The sequence below is a fragment of the Nicotiana attenuata genome, chromosome 3 (assembly GCF_001879085.1).
Source record: "Nicotiana attenuata strain UT chromosome 3, NIATTr2, whole genome shotgun sequence".
NCBI lineage: Eukaryota > Viridiplantae > Streptophyta > Magnoliopsida > Solanales > Solanaceae > Nicotiana > Nicotiana attenuata.
The window spans coordinates 68,258,175-68,277,689 of NC_031991.1; the positions used below are offsets into that span (position 1 = coordinate 68,258,175).

The window sequence follows — 19,515 nt, forward strand, 5'->3', positions numbered from 1 at the left end:
TGAACCTGTTGCTTCTGCCCTGATTCCTCCACCTTTTTGGTGAGGATGCTCATTTGTGTCAAGAGAGTCGCCATATTTTCAGCCATTGTATTAGAAGGATCAAGAGGCACTGAGTGCACCACTGGAGTGATAGGTGCATTCCTAGATGTCCAACCCGAATTCTGCGCCATCTTGTCGAGCAAATTCTGACCTTCTCTCCAAGTCTTGCTCAAGAATGCCCCACCAGCCGAGGCATCAACGATATTCTTCAAGCTGTCTGACAGTCCCATGTAAAACCGTTGTCCCAACATCTGTTCTGGAACACCATGGTGAGGACACATAACCAACATTCCTTTAAACCTGCCCCAGTCTCGTGTAGTGTCTCCATTGGTTTCTGTTTGAAGCTCACAATCTCATCAATTTGTTGAGCAGTTTTGTTGGGCGGATGGAACTTGTTGTGAAATTGCTTGACCAACTCATCCCAAGTTGCTATAGAGTTTATGGGAAGCGAGTTTAGCCAAACCTGAGCAGCTCCTGTCACCGAGAATGGAAACAATAATAGCCTGATTGCTTTTGGAGTCACGTTGGGTTGCCTTTGAGTTTTGCATATAGACAGGAAGTTCTTTAAGTGCTGCTGAGGATCTTCTGTTTGTGTCCCAGAAAAGAGTCCCTTGTTCTGCAACAAGTGTAGCATGTTATTTGTGATCTGGAACGATTCAGCTTGTATTGCGGGCACAATAATGGCAGTGGCCAAATTGTCAGCTGTGGGTTGTGCCCAGTCATATAGTGCACCCTCAGGCACAAGAGGTGCCAATTGCTCATTCCTGACGTTCCCGTTGGGATCGTTTATGTCGCCCATGTCAATTTCGAATTGGTGTGTTTGTTGGGATTGTTGAAGTCTTTTGTTGGCACGATTCAATGTCCGGAATGTCTTCTCGGGGTCTGAGAGTCCTTCAAGTAGTTCTCCAGCCCTCGTAGAATTTCTAGGCATACACCTGCGCACCCAGATCAACAACCGTCAAATTTTCAATGAAAAAGTTGGTAGAGAGAAGACTGACTACAATAAGAATCCTTGTATTTCTGTCAATGGCAATTGATAATTCCGTTAACTCCCTGGCAACTGCGCCAAAATTTGATCACGCCCAACTATGCCTTATAAAAAGGACTTTGCGGACGTTGCAAATATAACCCGAGTATTACGCCCAGGGTCGAATCCACAGAGAGTTAACCTATCAACCACTATCTTCAGACCCACTAATTCTTCAGAACCAGCTTCCCAAATATTCAAATCTCAGTTGAGTGTTCTTTAACAACTAGCTTGCAAGTAACTAAATGGCTGTAAACTAAATTAATAAGGTTGTAAACAATTATGAGGAAAAGCTAAGGCAATGATTTCCCCTATTGATGGAATCCCTTCTGTTTATGCTCATACAAATTTACCCACACATCTCTATCAATCATGAACGCTAATCTTACCGCAAATCTCTCCCGAGTAATCACAGTAATCTACTATTGCACTCTCCCGAGATACACTAGCTTACTTTATTTAGCACAATTCACTTTAGATTACACCCAAGGCTTCGTTATCCCTAATCCCGCCGTAAAACCCGCAATTATAGATTCCTCTAATAATCTAGGCGTGGTGTTGTTCAACAATACCCTAAATATGCACTCTTTTCCAAGTTATGCACACTAAATAGGCACAGCTAATTGAGGATCCTGTCAATTAACTACAACGAACACGAAGTTGAACAAATAGAGATTAAACTAGCAATTTGTATTCACATAAATAAGAAGTTCATCACCCAATAGGTTCCATCAAAACCTTAGACAAGGAATTTAGCTACTCATGGCTATGGGAAAATAAACTAAGATTGAATTCATCATAAAAATCAAAAGAAAAGAAGAAAGATGTTTAGAGTATTCTCTCCCAGTGGTTTTCCTTGCTAAGAAACCTTAAAAATCAATACATCCTCTCTTGGGCGAAGTCTAATGTTTTAAATAGGGTTTAGGTCTAAAAATCCCGTAATTGACACTTTGGTCCCTGTAGTTTCTGCGCTTGCCGCGGTTCTGCCGCGGTCGCGGTAGAAGCGCGGCCAAACACCCTCACGGATTCTCTGATCTTCTGAAGCTGCTTCCCACCGCGGTTCTGCCGCGGTCGCGGTGGAACCGCGGTGGATCCAGTACTCTGAATCTTCGGCCTGTTTTGCATGGTTCACTTGGGAAATTTCACAGTTGGCCTATTTTTCATCACTTTTAATTCCAAAACTGCTCCTTAGCCTTCCTTATACATATATCACCTACAAATCATGAAAAGCACTAATAAGAGCATTTTGTCATCACTTTTAGCATTAAAACTACACAAGAAGATGATTATTTAATGGTGTGATTATAGTCAAATTCACCTATTATCACAACTTTACAAATTTATAGCCCAAAGATAAGGCTAAGGTCCGAAACAAGCTTTTTTACACCACCAGCTACTACTATTATTCCTTCTTCATAAATTCCTACGCTTTGTACATATTCCAATTGAAACAATCTACTTCAATGGTGGCATTTATTTTCTGAAAACACGTAAGGCTTTTATATTTGAATTTGCTTTTCTTAATGTAAAATTGTGTAGAAGTGGAAGCAATAGAAACATCTACAATTATAGAGGAGACTTAGACTGTTTAGATGATAAAATGAGAATAGTGATATATTTTAGAACTATTAATTTAATTGAAGGATCTTTGTCAAATCTTATATTTGTTTCTTCCCCAAGTTTCAAATGGTAGAAATAAAAAAAAAATTGCTGCAAGTCTATAATTTGGCAGAAAAAAAACAAATAAATTGATTTTATATATAGATTTTCCGAGAAAAAGTAAGAATAAATACAAACATTTTAATTTTAGTTTTAATTGTACATGTACATTATATATATAATAATGTATAACTTTATATATGAAATATATAATAATGTATATAAAAAAAATAAGAAAAACAAGAAGAAGAGAAGAGAGAAGAAAGTATCAAACTTTCATGTAGNAACTAGAGAGTCACAAAGTGGCTTGTGGTGAGAGTACCACAAGTTAGTTGAGTTGAATCCTTTGTAATAGAGTCATTACAAAGTGGCTTGTAATAAGTGTTTGCAAGTTAGTGAAGTTGAAAGCCTACAAGTGTAGGTCGTAGTTTTTGTCCTCTTGAGTTGGGATTTTTCCACGTAAAAATCCTCCGTGTTCTTTACTTACTGCCGAGCTACTGTGGAACAATTAGAGAACCTGATTCCCTATACTGGTTGGTTTTACAGTTTGTTGCTTACAGTGGGAGCTGATAGAGAATCTGGTTCTCTATACAGTAGGAACTTATCATGTGTCTCATTTACATATTGGTTCAGTAGTTAGCACTATGGGAACTGATACAGGACCAGATCGCTATACAGCTTGGTTCATTAGTATTTTCAATGGAAACTCATAGAGAACCTGGTTCGCTATACAGTCTGGTGGACGCTTAGTTTCTAACAACAGATCTGGAAACTTCCATCTCTCTCTCTCTCTCTCTCCATATATATATATATATANACAACTTGTGTGGTGTGACAAAGAAAAAAATGAAATAGATGAGAAAATATTTTCTGTGAAAAGATAGGAACAGAGAGTAATGGAAGACGATGAAAAGGGAAGGGGTTTCTGGTGGAGAAGATGATGGAAAGAGTGAGGAGGCAGCGAAGAAGACGAGGGTAAAGTCTTTTTATCATTTGTTTTCTTGTTAGCAACTACTAGGGTTAAAGGGTGAATTAATTTTTACATATCATATACAATGTGGGCTAGTTTTGGTAGCATTTAAAAATATGGGCCAATTTTGGTAGCATCATGGTATCAATTGTATTTGAGCGTAATTTTTCCATTTTTATACAAAGTTTCAATAATTTAATGGAAAATGTTAATAGTTTGCACTTTTAGTATAGTTCTTTACCTTTACATTCTAGTTTGATTGGTAGTTTTCTTTTGTTAAGTGTAAGAATCCATCTCGTGTTAAAAATAATATATTTTTAATTGAGTCCTTAAATTATTCATCACTGTTTGATTTAATTATCATTAATATATCTTGGTAAATAATAGATTTCTCAAAAGGCAATTGATTTGATAGTGTTCGCCGGAATATGTGTTTGGTAGCGTATGTCTTATATTTAAGAAAAAACTGAAAACCCGACAAAACCCGACATATACCGAATCGAGAAAAAACCGACTTAATTGGTTTGGTTTGATTCTAATATTTGAAAAACCGACTTACTTGGTTTGATTTTTTTTAAGGGAAAAACCGATCCAAACCGAACCATGAACACCCCTACTTAGAAGTAGATGACCAATTTCCTGTTTGGACAATTTAACAAGAAAAAGGAAAAGAAAATAACGAGAATATGTGGACAACTAAAAAATTGAAGATTTTTTTTGAATCTTATGCTTTCAAATTAAATGTGTATGTTGTATGGTCAAAATCTGATCATACGTAGATTAGTGCTAAAAGGAATGGCAAGGGATCGACTAAGTCGTGGTCGTATTCACAAGGCGTAATAACGACGAGTATTTTGGCCGCTGCCGAGATCGAGCCATCAGAAAGCTTGTACGGAAAAGTACATGTTGTGATTCTTAAGGGGGGCGAAGTAAAGTACAATCAAGGGATGAGGGTATTCTGGCTAAGGACCGTTGGACAAAAGGGAATACTTATAATATATGTATATATATATATAGGAAGGAAGAAGACGGGGGGGGGGGGGGGAATTGTCTCCTGGAAAGGGGGCGAAGTAAAGTACAATCAAGGGATGAGGGTATTCTGGCTAAGGACCGTTGGACAAAAGGGAATACTTATTATATATATATATATATATATATATATATATATATATATATATATATATCTTGGTTGCAAATCTTTGTAACCATCATTGCTGAATCAATAAAGATAGATCCCGTAGCTATCAATGGCATTCCTTCTTTTTCTTCTTTGTTCTTTCATTACGGAACAATACGTCAAGAATGTAAGCCTGTCGTTTATATTCAATATCTTTTATAATTTTAGAAAGGGTTATAAGCTTGATTATATTCTATTCTCGTATTTAACGTGCTTCAATCTAGAGTTAATTATCCTTGGTTAAGATTTATCCTTTGTTTTCTCATTAATTAGTTTAACAAAGAGCATACCACTTTTTGGTCAAACATATATAATTTACGAAAATACTTAGAATATTGTGATCTTAAACGTGTCTATGTCATTTTTACAATGGAGTGTTAAATTGAATATCAAAGAAATATTGGTTGTTGCTTAATTGATATCAGCACTTCTTAAATAAAAGTTTAAGGTTCAAAACATGTGATAAACAAACTCCAAAGAGAAAAAAACGAATAAGGATGCAATTGGACCGTGCCAAAATACTGCAATTACTCCATGAATTCTGAGCATCAATGATCTAGAATGTTCGAAAGAGAAGAGAAAAAGAAAATGAACTGCAGAGGAAGAAGAAGAAAGTGGAAATCTACTGTTTCATTTCCACTAACAGATATTTATATACAAATATCCTAACCACCTAATCACAACTAATTACATCTTACAACTAATTACAACTAACTTAAGACACCTTAATTGGCATCTAGCTAGCAGCCAGCTGTACACAGCTTGCCACATGGGCATATCACAATACTCCCTCTCAAGCTGGAGGGTGCACAATGTTCAACACTCCCAGCTTGCTCAATGGATGGACATGTGCTGCATGACTTAATCCTTTTGTCAAGAGATCTGCTAATTGATCCTTTGTAGGAACATACACAGGCCTGATCATTCCACACTTAATCTTGTCTCTAATGAAATGACAACCAATCTCTATATGCTTCGTTCGTTCGTGGAAAATTGGATTGGCTGCAATTTGCATAGCAGCCTTGCTGTCAGTGTGCACTATTATTGGTTCTCTAGTTTCAATGCCTAGCTCTTTGCACAACCCCAACAACCAAGTGATTTCTGCTACTGCTGATGCCGTGCTCCTGTATTCTGCCTCTACTGAACTTCTAGATACTGTCTGTTGCTTCTTTGACTTCCAAGAGATCAAAGTCCCCAAGTTTCACAACATATCCTGTTACTGACCTGCTTGTGTTTGGGCATGATGCCCAATCTGAATCACACCAACATGTCAACTCATTGACTTCTGTAGCCTGCATCAAAATTCCTTGACCTGCTGTGCCTCTTAGATACCTAACCAGCCTTGTTGCAGCCTCCCAGTGTGACTGCTTTCGTGCTTGCATGAACTGACTGCAAAGTTGATATCACGTCTTGTGATAGTGACATACATTTGTCTCCCAATCAACCTCTGGTATTTGTTGATGTCTTCCAGTATTCCATCACCTTTGACTCCAACTGCCTCATCAAACTCCACAGTTGTTAGCTTCAGATTACATTCCAAAGGTGTGTTGGCTACCCTAGCACCACTTAGGCCTAGATCAGAAACCAACTCCAACACATACTTCCTTTGATTTAGGATGACACCTGACTTAGACCTCAAGACTTCAATGCCCAGGAAATACCTGAGCTCTCCCAGATCTTTTAGTTTGAATTTTCTATGCAACACTCCTTTAGCCTCATCAATCAACTCAGTGCTGCTTCCAGTGATGAGTAAATTATCCACATACACTAAAACAATCACCACATTTTTTGCCCTTTTTAAGGTGAACAATGAATAGTCGTAGCTGCTCTGCATAAAGCCTGCTTCTACTAGTGCATCTGTTAGTTTGATGTTCCACTGCCTGGATGCCTGTTTTAGTCCATATAAGGACTTGAGCAACCTACAAACTTTCTGCCCGCCTGTCTCCTGAATCCTTATGGCATTTCCATGTAAACCTTTTCATACAGATCACCTTGCAAAAATACATTATACACATCCATTTGATACATATTCCAGCCCTTAGAGACAACTAATGCAATCACTGTCCTTACTGTGACCATCTTGACCACAGGGGAGAAGGTGTCATGATAATCCAATCCCTCTCTTTGACTGTAGCCCTTTGCAACTAGCCTTGCCTTAAATCTTTCAACCTCACCATTGGCTTGGTATTTGATTTTATATACCCACTTTGAACCAACTGTGTTCTTGCCCTTAGAAAGTGTCACTACCTCCCAGGTCTTGTTTTCTTCCAAGGCTTTAATCTCCTGCTTCATAGCTTCTACTCATCTTTCATCCTTAACTGCTTCCTTGAAGGTCTGAGGTTCAATTAAGGTGGAGAACTTGGCAAGATAGCTTTGATAAGCTGGTGTAACCTTGTCATAAGACAGATAATTGGAGATGGGATGTTTGGTCCTAGTCTTGTCACCTTGAATCACATAATCCTTCATCCAGATGGGTTGTTTACTTGTTCTAGCAGACCTCTTGAGAGTTGTAGGTTGATCATGTGTCATTACACCCTCCTCAACCTGCAACTCCTCAAGAGATGAGGCTGCACCTGTATCTGTCAGCAGTTGCTCTTCATTAGTAGGTAAGGGTACCTGTTCTGCACTAGAACCACTCTGCTCATCAATATCATTTTCAATGGCATAATCTTGTGCCCCAGCATCAGATCCTTGATCAAAATTGCTATTTGAATGTTCCTCACCTGCAAAACAATCATCAAACAAGTTGTGCTGCTCCATAGGAGCAGGAGTGTCATGGACTTCAGCCTGAACTGTGATGGATGCTTTGGCAAAAGGAAATTCATTTTCCTTGAATATGACATCTCTATTCACAAAGAATTGATGTGTGTGGAGGTCCAGAAGTATATAACCCTTCCGAGTCTCTGAATATCCCATCAACATTGCAGCTCTAGCTCTTTCTCCAAACTTGCCTCCTTTGAGTACATTGGTTGCATAGCACAAACACCCAATGACTCTCATATGTGTTAAGGAAGGCTTCTTCTTGTATTGAAGTTCATAGGGACTTCTTCGTTGGATCACAGCAGAATTCAGTCTGTTCATCAAATATACTGCTGTCTGAATACAAATACACCAGTATCTGATTGGCATTCTAGATTGAAATCTCAATGCTCTAGCTATGTTTAGAATGTGTCTGTGCTTCCTTTCTACAATCCCATTCTGTTGGGGTGTATGCACACAGCTACTACTCTGATGAACTATCCCCGGATCTTGAAACAATGAGCTGCATTGTGAGTTGAAGAACTCTGTTCCATTATCAGTCCTGATCACCTTTACTATGACTCCAAACTGAGTCTTAACCCTAGCAAGGAAAGACTTGATACTAACTATAACTTTTGTTTTAAGTTGCAGTAAGTAAATCCATGTATATCTACAATAGTCATCAGCCACAGTCAAGAAATAGTACTTTTTGTCAAATGTTGGTTTTTTATAAGGTCCCCAAAGGTCCATATGTACAAGACAAAATATAGAATCAGCTCTTGAACTGTTAGTAAGAAACACCAATCTAGTCTGTTTTGCTAAAGGACAAACTGGACACTTATTTATCAAAGTAATATCCACATTACTATGTACAATTTTCATATATTTCATTGCTGACAAGGAAGGGTGACCCAGCCTCTTGTGCCATAAGCTGCAGTCCTCCTTACAAGCTATTGCCATTATTCTGTGTCCTGTATCTTCATCACTACCATGTCCCCTCTTAAAGATGTAAAGGCCACCTCTTTCTCTACCAATCCCCTTCACCCTGCCACTGTAAAGCTCCTGAAAGAGCAGAAGTGAGGGAAAAAGTCTCCTGAACACATAAGTTCCTTTGTCAATTTTGACACAGATAATAAATTGTACTTAAAATCTGGCACAAATAGCACATTTGTAATTCTCTTGTTATCAAATAGGAAGCTTCACCAGTATGTGTTATGTTGCCTTAGCTCCTGTAGGTAAATGTACTTGTCACATGTGTGTGACCTTGACAAATGATCTGGTTCTAATATATCTTTGTTTGATACTACATGATGTGATGCTCCTGAATCAACAATCCATTCATCATTTGTCAATTTCGACAAGAAACAATATATATCATTACCTGTCATGTTAACCTAAGTGTTGTCCCCTGTGTCCTTGTTCAACAAGTTGAGAATCTGGTTGTACTGCTCCTCAGTGAAGTGAGGAATTTTCCTTTCTAACATTCCTTCAAGGCTGTGTTGTGCTTGTGTCTGACCTTCCATGTTGCTGGAGGTGTTGTTCACAGCAGCAAATGGTTGTCTACCATTCCCAGATTGTCCTCCAAATCTAGTTGGAGCTCTATAACCAGCTAAACCTGCAACATTTCCACTCCCATAAGCAGCATTTCCATTTCCATAGGGTCCTTTCTTCCTTTGCTTGAAATCAGTAGGATATCCAACTAGCTTATAGCAATTCTCCTTTGAATGCCCCTTCATATTGCAATAGACACACACACACTAAAAAAGGCTTCTTTCCTTTATAAGTCTGTCCACGATTCATCTGCATAGCCATTGGATCTCCTTTCTCAGCAGATACATTCAAACCAACAGAGTGTTGGCTTTCATCTTCAACATCATAGCATAAGCCTGATTAAGTGTGGGTACAGTTGTTTTTAACAGGATTTGCCTTCTAGCTTGGTCATACGAGTCGTTTAGACCACTAAGAAATTGCAACAATCTGTGTTGATAGAAGTGTTCAATATAATCATTCGACTTAGCACAATCACAACCGGGTGGAGGTACCATTGCATCATATTCAGCCCACAATTCCTTCAATTTTGAAAAATACACAAAGACTGAATTAGTACCTTGTGATAGTGTCGCATTTGCCGATGAACTTGAAAAATCCTCATGCGATTCACTTTGTCAAATCGCTCTTGTAAGTCCTGCCAAACAGCGTAAGAGTCAGATGCATACACAATTCCACTGAGGAGGTCAACTGATACTGTGTTCATGATCCATGAGAGGACTGTCGGTTGCAAGTGTCCTATTGCTCATGCAACTCTACCTCAAAGGATTCTCGCTTACAGGTACCAGTTACAAACCCTAATTTCCTCTTCGCCATGAGAGCAATCCGCATCGATCTGCTCCACATTTCATAATTCTCCGATCCAGTGAGCTTCACGGGAATCAATATCATACCAGGTGTATCTCCTGGATTCATGAACAGGGGATGAGTGTAGATGAGTTTATCAGCTGAAAGTTTTTCCGCCATAGCTGAGCAAAATGAACAGATTTTGATTCGATTCCTTCACTGTTAATCTTCAATCGTGAACCTCGAACATCTACTTGTGGATCAATGCTCTGATACCATGCCAAAATACTGCAATCACTCCATTAATTCTGAGCATCAATGATCTAGAATGTTCTAAAGAGAAGAGAAAAAGGAAATGAACTGCAGAGGAAGAAGAAGAAAGTGGAAGCCTACTATTTCATTGCCACTAACAGATATTTATATACAAATATCCTAACCGCCTAATAACAACTAATTACTTCTTACAACTAATTACAACTAACTTAAGACACCTTAGTTGGCATCTAGCTGGCAGCCAGCTGTACACAGCTTGCCACATGGGCATATCACAATAGACCGATTATCTGCACTTGTAAATTCATTAATCAATATCACTAATAGATAAACTAAAAAGAGAGACAAAATTGACGGCAATAGTTATGCGTTAAGACATGGGATAAAAGAATTACATAAAAAGTTTCTTTTACTTGAAGAAAACAAGACTATATTGCGAGAAGCAACAATACGTGTTTATTGGGCTTTCATCTCCTTACATATAACCGGGGGAGGGGGGGGGGGGGGGGCTGTTGTGTGTGGAGTTGCCAATTTGGATTCCATGTTCATACTACAATTTATTTAGCACTGGAAGCGGAGCCACCTCTTGCCGGAAAATTGTAATGTGGATAGATAATTAATGTATATATGTTAAATTCACTTAACTTTTTCGTGTATTTATTTTTTTATATTTTAATTCTTAACTCCACCATTGATACTAAATGTCGTATAATTATTCTTCGACTATTTATTGGGTTCTAAATTTGATCCTTGTTCATGCCTATGATTTTCTTGAGTAGTAAACAAATCGGCGTGGGGTGTTAGTCTTTTTCTTTTGTTTTTGGTAATTTAGAGTTGTTATTTCTATTAATTTTCTGTTTTGGTCATTTTGGGCTCAGAAATACGATATAGATAACCCTGGTTGATGCAGAGGATTTTGGCTGGGACACGTTTTCCAGTCCAGCGTCCAAAAGAACGATTTTCTATTACTCTAGTATTTAAGGTTTGAATAATTTTTCATTTGATTAAAATTTCTGTAAAGGATAAATATTGTGAGTTGTAATATTTTTTACATGAATTTTTTGAATAAAAAAGATAAGAATAAGTCTGTCAGAAACTATCTTTTGCGAATTCAGAAGCCGTTACATATGAATGTCAACAAGAAAAAGTATGAAATTGCTGCTGTCTACTTCTAAATAATGAAAAATGAAGCAGAATTGGGTGGGGGATGAGCCATCGCCCATCAGGAGTAGTAAATTAGTGTTCAAAGAAAATTTTGGCAGCAATAATTTGATAATTTTGATAAAGAAAAAGAGATCATGTAAAGCACGAATTATAGTTTAGATATGGTCAGCTCAATCCTCAACATCATTATCCACTAGGGCATGACAAAGAGAGAGAAAGTTAGGAAATAGAATAAGGTTAAAATATGCTTTAGGTGAGTAAGAACAAGACACAGTCGTATGTGTCAGCACAAGATGTATATAGAATATGTCACCTTTACACTTTAGCTGAAAAAGGAATTGTGACAAAAGATTTTCTATACAAATCTTTTTAGTGTTCTACTCACTCCTTTCATATTCTTGCTTCCTTTCTTCATTTCTTGATTTTAAACACCAAAGCTAGTTATAAATTACTGAGTCTGCTTCTACTAGCTAAATTGGGATATTCTACTTCAGAGCAATAGATAGAGAAAGACAAAGGAAGTTGACAATATGTTGGAAGGAAAAGCTGTGATTGAAGATACAGATATGCCATTGAAGATGCAGATCCAAGCCATGCGTTGGGCTTCTCAAGCTCTGGATCTTTATGATGTTTTGGACTGCAAATCTATTGCTGCTCACATAAAGAAGGTAATATTCCAATCATTTTTTAACCCACAAAAGACTGCCATTTTCTCTAATTTACGGTTTGAAGTGTATGACCATCTTCTCTAAAGCCGAGCTGGTTAAAAAGAGTGCATTTTTATTTTTTTAATTATACTATTATGTTTCAACATGACCCTCAGGTGTGATCTTAGTAATTTGTATGGGTCAAACACGTGAAAATATTTTTGCTTTTGGATAGCGGTGCAATTTGAACCCAGGCCACATCCTGGCTTGCTCTGATGAATTAGATGATCATCTCATATAAAAGCTTAAGCTGTTATAGAGATTAGAGCACACTTAATTACATAAATATGTTATGTCTTACCTTTACATTCTTTCTTCTAGCTCAGATTGTATGTTCGTAACATCTTTGTAATAATATATGCAGGAATTTGACAAGAAATATGGGGGTGGCTGGCAGTGTGTGGTGGGGTCAAAATTCGGCTGTTTTTTCACTCATACTAAGGGAACATTTATCTATTTCACCTTGGAGACTCTAAACTTCCTCATCTTTAAAGGAGCCACTTCTCCTTGATGTTGGCTTTTCAAGAAAGGTGGACGATTGAGATGAAAATGGGATCTGTAATTATTCTTTAGGTCATTCTTAATCTCTCTCTCTCTCCAAGAACCCTCCCCTTTTTTTGGCTTCGATTTGTTTTTCAGTTTCCACAAGCAAATATCTACTAAAAAGGATAGATGATAATGTAAATATTGGTAGTTGACATCTGCATGGATCTTTCACATTTTTCTTCTAGCTGCTAAGAAGTAAGAACTCTGTATCTTCCAGTGGAATTGCTTTTAAGTTCCTCGTATATCCATGATTAAATTAGTAATGTGTGGTGTTCTCAATATTTACCTCTATCTGGCATAGGAGCAGTTCACATAAGCAAGGATATATAGCAGATAGTTGATTGAATACTCAAAAGATGAGAAATTGTTCAAACTAAAGTGGTCCTTACATTGAGCTGAACATTGCCTGAGATTCAACCACTGTATCTTGGCTCTCAAACTTGAATAGTTGGTGTGCTTGACTGCATACTCGTACTATAAACATTCACAAGAGAGCTGAAGTGAACCATCCTCGTGGCCAATCAGGCATAATCCAAGTTCATTAACATGTTCAGGGGCTTATGAAATGACGAGAAGTGTATGCTTCATTGCGAGGGGGATCCAGACATTCTTTCTGAGAATCTGAAAACAGACATGTACTAGACCTTAAAATTTGACATTAGTTTGAACCTATTGATATATTACATCTTGATTTAGATGTTAGCTCAGTAGTGCTCAATTTCTGTATTGTTGAGCGAATTTACCTTATAATCTGCAATGCAACTACATACTATCTTCCGTTAATTGCTCAAGCACAGAATCTATAAGCAGAGGCGGTAAGGAAAAGACATTTCCACATTGTAAATAGTTTTGTTCAGCTTTTTGACTATATTAGCACCCTATGAAGTTTATAGAAGGTCCATTGTTTTCATGAACTAACTTTTTTCGCTATAGCTTGTAATTTTAGCATCTACTGGATGCACCTGTTAATGAAATTTCACTTAACCTAATAAAAAACAAGAACTTAAAAAGCATTTCCAAGTTCCAACTACAACTTATGCTTTTCAGATGTTTAAATTTAGAAAGAGACCAATCCTTGCTACATAGATAACATTATATTGAGCACCAATGCAGTATCCTGAATATAGAAGTGGAAGAATGCATGACAAAAAATGTCCAAGATCACCATACCTTTTACCAGAAACTGTCAAATAACAGGGGTCAGTAATGGCTTGTCCGAAAAGTGTGCCTCCAAGTTTGCAACCACGAGGTCAGCCATGTCCTTACGAGTCTCCAAAGTGCTAGCTGCCACATGAGGTGATAGGACAACATTATCAAGTCCAGCTAGTAGCACAGGTGCTTCAGGTTCATATTCAAGCACATCAAGCCCTGCTCCTCCCAATCTGCCTTCTGCAAGAGCAGATACCAGCTCAGATTCATCAATATGAGAACCCCTTGCAATGTTGATAACAACTCCATTTGGACCCAATGCAGCTATAACTTCACGGTTGATAATGTGGTGAGTTTCATCAGTTAAGGCACAAGCAACAACGAGGATCTGACAGTTGGAGGCTAAGTCGATTACACGTGGATAATAGGTGTACGTTGACTCTGGTTTTCGTGAACGTGAATGATAACTGATTGAACATCCAAAAGCTTCAGCTCTTTTTGCAATTGCTGAACCAATTCTCCCTAAACCTACTATACCTACTGATTTGCCGCTAAACTGAAAGAAAAATATGAAGAGCAAACCAAGATAAGCTCTTTGTAGAAACAAAGCTTAGATAGGCAAAAGTCAAAGGGTAGCTTAAGTACTCCAAAAGAAGAATATGTTCAAAATACACAAGTTCATCGTGGAAAGCAGGCAATAGGGTTGACTCAATTGCATCAGACCATCTTCAAGACTTCAACTAGGGCATTTGATGAACACGTGACTAGAGGCGGATGTAGCCTATACTCTATGGGTTCAACTAAACATAGTACTTTAAACACGGAACATAAATGTATATGTGAAAAAGTACTAAAGCTTCAATAAACATTAATTTCTGAAACCATAATTTCAAACGTACAATGAGTTCAGCCTAAAAATCTAAACTATTGAACCAATCAAGTTTAAATCTTGGATGCAGCCTCTGAACACGTTTTAGAAGCATTAACCCAAGAATCTTGAACAAAAGCCAAAATTTTACTCCTATTGTTTACAACTAATTTGCCTCTGTCAGCATTAAGTTAATGAATGAAAGAAAAAGCACGTTTGACTCTGTTTCTAACTAAATTCAACTAAAGATGCAAACTGGTAAGCAAAAGGCACGAACTTTAAAGGCTAAAAGATGTATATAGTGGGCAAAATCAGATATAACAGTTGTACAAGAATAATACCTTAGCGGTCAATTTGAAATCCTTTTCCTTCCAAATCCCATTCCTCACGAATTGATCAGCTTCACAAATTCTCCTCAATGTTGCGAGTGTGAGTAAAATGGCCATGTCAGCAACGTCATCGGTGAGAGCATCGGGAGTGGAAGTGACCCTAATCCCTCTCTCTTTACACTTCACCAAATCAATCTTGTCAAGCCCTGAACTGTGACTCGATACAATTTCCAATCTGGGTAGCGAATCAATCAACGCCGAATTAGCTCCCTGAACTCCATTCCCCACTACTGCTCGGATGGAGTCGGAGTGTTGTTTGAGAGATTCAGAGGGAATTTCCCAGTATTTGAAGAGAGTGAAACGTTTGGCTAGCTCTTGCTGGAGGTAATTGGACAGCGGACGCATCAATAATACCCCTATCCCCTCCATTTTTGCTTTACTAGGACAGAAGGAGCTCTTTTTTGTTCATTCGCACTTCAGTACGCAAGTTTTGAAAGAGCTCTTTTTTGCTTTTGTTTTTATTTTAAATAGAGGTGCTTGGAAGCTTTTAGCATAAAAAATAAAAAAGAGCTTTGAGTATTAGTAGAAGCAATTTTAGAGAAAAAAAAATAGCTTTTTAAAAACTTGACCAAACACTAATTGTTGCTTAGAAGTATTTTTTTGAATTAATTAGTCAAACACAAATATTTCTCACCAAAAATACTTTCGAGAAAAATATTTTTGAAAAAAAATACTTTCTCAAAATAAGCTGATTTTAGAAATTTCGCCAAACAAGCTATTAGTATCCTGTGTTATGTCTTCAGATTTGTTTCTTTTAAAAAAAATTCTTTATTCACACACAACAAAAGGTGTTCCGATAAAGCTTATATGCTGGTTAAAACACTTTTTTGCGACTTATCTATAAACTCCAAAAATGCTTATAAGACAAAATCAGCAACAAGTTATAGTTGGATCACACTCAACTTTAGTTTTTCTAAAGTATAAGCACTTTTGGTTGGCTAGACGAAGAAAGGAAGGTTGTGCTCCTAAAACATTAAACAATATACAGTGGAATTGGCACTAAAACTTGGAGGAGTTTTCAATGAGCTTCAGTCCGTTGTTCAATTTAATAACTTCAACATGAATGTCCAGACAGTTTGAATAATAAAAGTGAAACACTCAAAGCGAGCATCAATTCAATTCAAGGTTGAGTTGACAATATGCATTACTAAATAGTTTATCTTCCCCTCATCATTGCAAAACTATCACAGGACAGTCTCTCCAACCTAGAAAGTGACCGATCAATCAATACCACCAATTTGATCACAAATTCTCTAATGAACTCTCTCATTAAACCATCAATCTTGTATTGTTATTAGGCTTATGTTTATGTTCAAGAGACGATAGTATTGAAATAGTCCAATAAAAAGATTGACAGCAAGTTGAAGCACCCAAACAATCACGAAACATTTGCTCCAAAAGTTCAGGAGACAATGTGCTCCTACATGAAGTGAACCTAGTTGCTGCAGCAAAAGGTAACCTCCAAACAATAACTAATAGCAGCGGTTCATATACTTAAACCACCGGAGTTAACAGCGGTTTGTTCAAAAAGTGAGCTTCTAAGTTCCCAAGGACAAGGTCGGCCATGGCCTTGCGTGTTTCCACTGTGCCACTGCCTACATGAGGCAATAGGACCACATTCTCAAGGCCAAAGAGCTGCTCAGGTACTTCAGGCTCATTCTCAAACACATCAAGACCAGCACCCCCTAATCGGCCTTCAACAAGAGCAGATACAAGCTCTTTTTCATCAACATGAGGACCCCTACCAATGTTAATCAGAACCCCCTTTGATCCCAAAGCTTCAATGACTTCACGGTTGACAATATGACGAGTTTCAGGAGTCAATGCACATGCCACAACCAGAATCTGGCAATTGGAAGCCAGTTCAACTACACTTGGATAATACTTGTAATTTGTATTTGGCTTCTGTGATCTTGCGTGGTAACTGATCGGGCAGCCAAAAGCTTCTGCTCTCTTAGCAATTGCTAAGCCAATCCTTCCCAGTCCTATAATACCCACTGATTTTCCACTAAACTGCAAAAGAGATAGTAAGATGTAAAGATTAGAATACATCCCAGTGGCCAGAAGTTAATACAATTCAGGCAAATACAAAGAAAAAATAATCGGATATTCATGGGTTTAACTTTACGAAGAAGATTGGATCTCTGGTAAATACACCATTTAATGAATGATTATGTTGCATTTTCCTCGGTTCATGTGCCAGATATAACTGCAGAAAAAGGCTCCAAAAAGTTCCATTAAGAACAATCACAATTGCTACTCTGGTGGCCGTAGCTTCTCACAGTTAATGTGACACCACCTCCAAAACAATTACTTACAACTGATATGGTGATACAATATGCTTTACAGCCTCATTCTAAAGAAACTCAAGTTTTTCGCTAGCCAAAGACGTACTGATATTCATTATCGAATTTTCCAAATGAAAAAATGCTTTGATTTTTGCTGCATGTAATCACAGCCATACAATTAATTGAATTATATTAAAATGAAATGTAATATGCAACATAATAAAAGGCTATTATGGATAGTTTCTCAAATGTTGAGGCCCATCTAAGACAACGAGCATCTCAAGGATAACATATTGTCGCAGATGTATTATTGAAGCAAAGAAGCTTTCATAGCAGGTAGGATAAAAAGGTTGAAAAGGAGAAAGGTGAATATTAAACCATAGGCTGCATGAAATAAACCTCGAGACCAGATACTAAGAGAGTTTACACCAAAGGCACAACAACCTATCTTGTATAGAGAATTTGTTTACAGTCTTAATATTTTCTTGTCAAGAATAAACGACAACTGACAACACAAAAGCTATGAGTTCCATATCACTAACTAGATACTTAATTGGCCTCAAGCACATTAAAATTCCATTAATTCAAAGAATAAGATGCCTTGATAGATATAGGTCAGAGTCTGTAACCATACTTGCCACAATTCCATCCTACGGTAGGCGCCAATACTGTTGAATTTACATCTGGGGGAAAGCGGACATCATGTCCTTTATATAACCGGAGTAAAGCCAAGAATTCACAGATAATATTTTCGTTTATTTATAGCTAAATTTCCCATCTCTTTGCTTCAGGCAGCAAAGCTTCCAAAATCTATGTCTTTCTCATAGACATCAGATGATGTGATACAGACATAAGATGGACAAAATAAAAAGCGGAAAACAAAAAAAAAGGAGGAAAATTGGCGAACCTTAGAAGTCAACTTGAAATCACCAGACTTCCACAACCCTTTCCTAACATAGCGATCGCATTCACAAATCCTCCTAAGAACAGCCAACATCAACCCGATAGCCAAGTCAGCCACGTCCTCGGTCAAAACATCGGGAGTATTAGTAACCCTAATCCCCTTCTCTTTACACTTGTTCAAATCGATCTTATCTAAACCAACACTGAAACTGGAAACAATCTCAAGCTTAGGGAGAGAATCGATGAGCTCAGCGTCAGCGCCGGCGAAGGCGTTGCCGACGACAGCGCGGATGGAATCGGCGTTCTGATTGAGGAATTCGTTCTTCTGGGGAAAGTTCCAGAAGCGGAAGAGCTTGAATCGCTTGTCTAGCTCTTGTTCTAGGTAGGATGACATAGGACACGCCATTAACACTCCGATGCTTTCCATTTTTCTCTTCTTGTTCGTATGAAGAGTGATACAAGTGGACTCTTTTGTTTATAGCTTAGCTAACAAATGAGGGGTTGATCGCTTTCCACTATGTATGGTGAACTTTTTCTTTCGAGGGAAACTAAGAGTATGTTTGGAAAGCCACGGAATTGGTGTAATTACTAGGTTAGTAATTACATGGCCTAGTAATTACACAGTTAGCCTGTTTGTTTGTCATAGTGTAATTATAGTGTAATTACAAATTTACTGTTTGGTTACATAAGTATAATTACACAGTTAGATTAAATTTTAAATTAAGTAATTATCAAAACTAAAAATTAATATAACAAATATATACCTATAAGATTTTATAAGTATAAATGATAATATATTTGATATTTAAGATGCATATTTTTTCGTGAATATACATTAATTAATAATCATATATTATAACTAATATTTTTAAAATAATTTATATATATATATATATATATATATATATATATATATATTTTTTTTTTTTTTTANTATTTATAAATATAGTGTCATAACATTATTCAAATGTTTGACAAAACTAATCTACCAATTCTAACTAAAAAATGAACAACATGCAATGTTAGTCAATACTACAAAACAAGTATATTGGAACCATGAATATAACACAATTTCAAAAATTCAAAAAAATAAAATAGTTTAACTTATGTCAAATTCCAACATAATAATAGTAAGTCCCACTGCAACTTAAGATACGAAACATGATAAGTTTATAACCACATAATAATTGCATCACTCATTATATGCCAAGTTTATTAATGACTAATTATTTCTAATATTAGGAGGTGTAGTATCAAAAAATAGAATAATAAAATAAATAAAA

At 37.1% G+C, this 19,515-nt stretch overlaps 3 protein-coding genes across 6 annotated transcripts; 1 reads left to right on the forward strand and 2 right to left on the reverse strand.

Annotated features, from left to right (window-relative positions):
* On the forward strand, nucleotides 10,750-13,631 carry LOC109224020 (dynein light chain 1, cytoplasmic-like). 4 transcript variants are annotated; one of them, XM_019388556.1, is made up of 3 exons: nucleotides 10,750-10,817; nucleotides 11,877-12,050; nucleotides 12,454-13,549. In XM_019388556.1, the coding sequence occupies exons 2-3, from the start codon at nucleotides 11,913-11,915 to the stop codon at nucleotides 12,598-12,600; spliced, it is 285 nt and encodes a 94-aa protein (XP_019244101.1). In that variant the 5' UTR covers nucleotides 10,750-10,817; nucleotides 11,877-11,912; the 3' UTR covers nucleotides 12,601-13,549. The 4 variants fall into 4 exon arrangements, 2 of the variants coding, with proteins under 2 accessions (XP_019244101.1, XP_019244100.1); XM_019388555.1 differs by having other exon boundaries at nucleotides 10,775-10,839; XR_002067677.1 differs by lacking the exon at nucleotides 10,750-10,817 and having other exon boundaries at nucleotides 11,635-12,050; nucleotides 12,454-12,662; nucleotides 12,937-13,631.
* LOC109224019 (hydroxyphenylpyruvate reductase-like) lies at nucleotides 12,961-15,496 on the reverse strand. Its single transcript, XM_019388553.1, has 3 exons — nucleotides 14,994-15,496; nucleotides 13,806-14,340; nucleotides 12,961-13,256 (listed from the first exon to the last, which is right to left on the reverse strand). The coding sequence occupies exons 1-2, from the start codon at nucleotides 15,408-15,410 to the stop codon at nucleotides 13,822-13,824; spliced, it is 936 nt and encodes a 311-aa protein (XP_019244098.1). The 5' UTR covers nucleotides 15,411-15,496; the 3' UTR covers nucleotides 12,961-13,256; nucleotides 13,806-13,821.
* Nucleotides 16,311-18,778, reverse strand: LOC109224021 (hydroxyphenylpyruvate reductase-like). Its single transcript, XM_019388557.1, has 2 exons — nucleotides 18,237-18,778; nucleotides 16,311-17,054 (listed from the first exon to the last, which is right to left on the reverse strand). The coding sequence occupies exons 1-2, from the start codon at nucleotides 18,657-18,659 to the stop codon at nucleotides 16,536-16,538; spliced, it is 942 nt and encodes a 313-aa protein (XP_019244102.1). The 5' UTR covers nucleotides 18,660-18,778; the 3' UTR covers nucleotides 16,311-16,535.

Excerpts from the sequence above, each read along its gene's own strand:
- LOC109224021 (XM_019388557.1), bottom strand. The coding sequence starts at position 18,659 with ATGGAAAGCATCGGAGTGTTAATGGCGTGTCCTATGTCATCCTACCTA. Across the intron at positions 17,055-18,236 it reads ATTTCAAGTTGACTTCTAAG|TTTAGTGGAAAATCAGTGGG; the intron begins GTTCGCCAATTT and ends TCTCTTTTGCAG.
- LOC109224020 (XM_019388556.1), top strand. The coding sequence starts at position 11,913 with ATGTTGGAAGGAAAAGCTGTGATTGAAGATACAGATATGCCATTGAAG. Across the intron at positions 12,051-12,453 it reads TTGCTGCTCACATAAAGAAG|GAATTTGACAAGAAATATGG; the intron begins GTAATATTCCAA and ends TAATATATGCAG.
- LOC109224019 (XM_019388553.1), bottom strand. The coding sequence starts at position 15,410 with ATGGAGGGGATAGGGGTATTATTGATGCGTCCGCTGTCCAATTACCTC. Across the intron at positions 14,341-14,993 it reads ATTTCAAATTGACCGCTAAG|TTTAGCGGCAAATCAGTAGG; the intron begins GTATTATTCTTG and ends TTTTTCTTTCAG.